Source organism: Capsicum annuum, unplaced genomic scaffold, assembly GCF_002878395.1.
Source record: "Capsicum annuum cultivar UCD-10X-F1 unplaced genomic scaffold, UCD10Xv1.1 ctg82981, whole genome shotgun sequence".
Taxonomy (NCBI): domain Eukaryota; kingdom Viridiplantae; phylum Streptophyta; class Magnoliopsida; order Solanales; family Solanaceae; genus Capsicum; species Capsicum annuum.
Window position 1 is genome coordinate 291709 of NW_025893815.1, and position 3674 is coordinate 295382.

General features: G+C 30.2%; 1 protein-coding gene across 1 annotated transcript in view; it reads right to left on the bottom strand.

Annotated features, from left to right (window-relative positions):
• LOC124895570 (pre-mRNA-processing protein 40A-like) overlaps nt 1-3674 on the bottom strand; it is a 13537-nt gene that overhangs the window by 5242 nt on the left and 4621 nt on the right. Inside the window, exons 2-7 of the mRNA XM_047405994.1 lie at nt 3042-3099; nt 2487-2803; nt 2342-2408; nt 2063-2125; nt 1873-1941; nt 1723-1800 (exon numbers count right to left, since the gene is read on the bottom strand). Coding sequence (XP_047261950.1) covers nt 1723-1800; nt 1873-1941; nt 2063-2125; nt 2342-2408; nt 2487-2803; nt 3042-3099 — 652 coding nt within the window. The remainder of the gene's footprint in view (nt 1-1722; nt 1801-1872; nt 1942-2062; nt 2126-2341; nt 2409-2486; nt 2804-3041; nt 3100-3674) is intronic.

Sequence of the window (3674 nt, forward strand, 5' to 3'; positions counted from 1 at the left end):
TATTTTGCTTAGTTAATTAAAAAATAGATATATTTCAATGAAAAAAGTTATGGAGGAACAAACCTCAGAAATATCAAACCTACCCGAACATGTATATTTATTTATGATTATGAATAGCTAAATTCATAATTCCCAACAATCATGGTATAATAAAATAAATTTATATTAGTTACTTTATAGTAGAATTATTCAAAGAATAATATGTTAAGAAGTTTATTAGCAAAGTAGAAACGGAGAAAATTCCCTAAGAACTATGCCATCCTAAAGGTGAAACCAATAAGACAAGAAGCCATGGTGGGGAGTAACCAGAGTAGAGGCGCTGTTTAAGGGAAAAGTATCCAAATTACGATGCTAATAGTGACCGAAGAACATGTTATTTAAGAATAATCTAGTATATAGTAATCTAAGATGCCCATATTTTGTTATGTACATGGTTGAAGGAAATATTTTGAAAAATAACAAATTTATGAAAATAAATAATTATTTATCTGATGTGATGGTAGATAAATTTAAAATACTTATTTTATATGCACTTAAGGATATAAAAGTAGTAGATATAAGAAAAATCATATTAGAAAAAGAATTTGGTAAATATTATATGACTAGAATAAATTACATACCATACTTACCTAACTACTCTTACAAATACTTATCATGATAAATTACATATATCTAGAAATTTTGGAAAAAGATATGAGAAACATACGGTTAATAGAAAAATAGATGAAAATAAATATAGACAAATACATGGAAACGAGAGATATAAAATATATAAAATTTCTTAATGAAAATATGAAAGAATTACTAAGACTAAAACAAACAACTACAAAATATTATAATAAAATATTTAGTCAATTTTAAATGATAGATAATTAATCTTATATATACTTAGAGATATAGAAATTATAGATATTAAGAAAATAATATTAGAAAAAGTATTAGACTATGAAATTGAAACCATAAATTGGATAACACAGTTATACCTAGATAATTACCTAGAAGGATATTATTCAGATTAACAAATGTTAGAATATATTATAAAAACTAGAGAAAATCAAGACAATCTAAATAAAGAAATTAATTATAGAAACCGAAATAGAAAAATAATGAAAAATCTAAACGAAAAATTAATATGGATAGAAGAAACCTTAGAAAATTTATAAAAAAGTACATGTGATAGTTTATATAATTTAAAAAACTCACTACGAGAAGAACAACACAAAATAATAAATAACATTGAAAATCAAGAATTAGATATGCATTACAGTACAATTAGGATAAATTATTATACAGAAATCTGTAACTCTACAATTACTACAGGATAAAATAATAAACCATACAAATTAATGAATACATCTTACGGCAAGAATAAATCATTAAAAGATATTGAAACAAAATTTAAAAAATATCCACGCATAAAGAAAAATAGATCCATTATACATATAAAAGATCTATTACATAAGTTAGTTATCCGCATAGATCCGCACCCCCCTACAAATGGTATCAGAGAGTTTTGGAAAATGCTTTTCCTACTTTTTGAAGGGAATTCATTTTCATTAAATTTAAGGAAAATAAGTTGATTTGGAAAACATTTTTCAAAATATTTAAGTCAACCAAAAATGAAACAATTGGATATTAAACACAATCTATCTTTTTGCAATATGGTATGCTGAAACATTGAATCAGCAATTAACCCATTCCAATGCCGACTTGGAGAGATACGTCATTAAAAGCTTGCTTCTGCTCACAAAGGGATTTTAGAGCACCATATCTCCGGTCACTAATTACTGCTCTTATGACCTGACAAATACAATTCATGTCAAATGATCTCCCTCAATTATTTGGTACACATAAAATAGTCAAGTAATAAACCTGATCCCACATGCAATCAGACCCAATATTTACAGATTCCAAAAGAGTTTTGAATGCACTCTTTGCCTCCTAAATAAAATCAGATACTTAAAATAGAAATAGGAGAAATTTCGAGAACATACATTAAACGGGACAAAAAGCAAAAATCAACTATACCGTTTTGCTCTCATAAACTAATGTCCAGCTCAACTGTTTTCTCATCTGATAGAGTAGCACCTCCGATTTCAGTTATTGCAGCATCTTTCTTGACATTCTGCATTTTAGGCAGAACATCAAGTACAAAGGACAAAAGCAAAGCTCATTGGAATTTGGAGCATATTCTTCACCTGTTAGCAGTTGACTAACAACTGTACTACAAAATTATTGGATCAACATCCAGCATAACAGCTACGAAAAGCTTTCTTGGTGTTTTAACCAGTAACTAGTAGTAATTAACTAATCGTATAAGTATTTTAGAAGGACAAAGTACCTCTCTATTCTCCAAAGAAAATCCATCACCATACACTACTGCATCTTGAGTTGTAGTAGTCTCAGAACTACAGAAAAATTGAATTCCAAATAAGAAGCAATACAAAACAGAGGCAAATTTATAACATATAAATCTGAAAACATACACTGGTGGCACGACAGAATTTCCCAAGGTTACTGCTATTCTAATTTTCTCTGAATTAGCAACAGCTGGCGAAGCAGGTTCTGAAGAATTCTTCATTTTAACTGTTTCAATCATCGAAGAAGAAACCTTACCAGATAAACTTAATGATTCTGAAGCCACAATAGTTGGTAAGTTAGCAGCTGGTGACACAGTAGTTGGGCTTGATTTAGCACCGTGTGCCGAGACTAATAAACCATCTGCACCCGGGGATGATGTTTTAACAACAGCAATGGATCCAAAATCAGAAACGTGTGAAATGGTGTCCTTTTCATGAGCCAACTGTGAATTTATAAATAATTGAAATTTATGAGAATAGAGTATCCAACAAAACAAAATACTGCCCCTTTTTATCATGCTAGCAACTGTGAATGCATAAAGATTTTATGAGAACTAGAGCATCCAAGAAAATAGAATATTGTCCCTTCTTATCATGCTACTTAAAGCACAGAGCAATCCCTTCTTATCATGCTATTTAAAGCACGGAACAAATCCATATTGGATTTAAATCTAACTTCACCTTGAATTCATCAGGCATTCTCCATTTGGACGTTCTAGTAACCTTGTTGTAGTAATACCTACAGAAAACAAATAAAGCAATCAGCATTATGCACAAGTAACACACAAAAGTACCCACTGTAGAAGAACAATCAGAAAGAGGCCAAGAAAATATATAAGTTACACACTTTCTTTCCTTAGGACTTGTAAATTCTCTCCAGTCAGTTGATGCGTCTGTCCTCTATCCCAATGAAAATAGCATAAAAGCAGGTCAAGTCAAAAAATAGAACATAAACAGTACCCTGAGAGTAGAAATCAGTAACTTCCAGCAGTACAATACTGGATGGAAGTGTTAGAATATGAATGATATAATGTCCCACATAAAAAAGGACTAGAATGTACTATGTAGAATATAATTACAAGCAAGGTGAAAACATTGCCAAGCTGCGGCCGAGCTACAGCTATCCAAGGGTGATCAACTGAACAACATTTCCCTGATAATCGTATTTTGTATATATATATATATATATACAGGTCAAATTCTGTCATTTTTGAGTATTTTTTAATGAACACCCTTTCCATAAAAAACAAGACTGAGTGTGACAGTTAGGGTGTTCAAATCCTGCACTGAGGTTCTAAGTTCCATACTCAACAC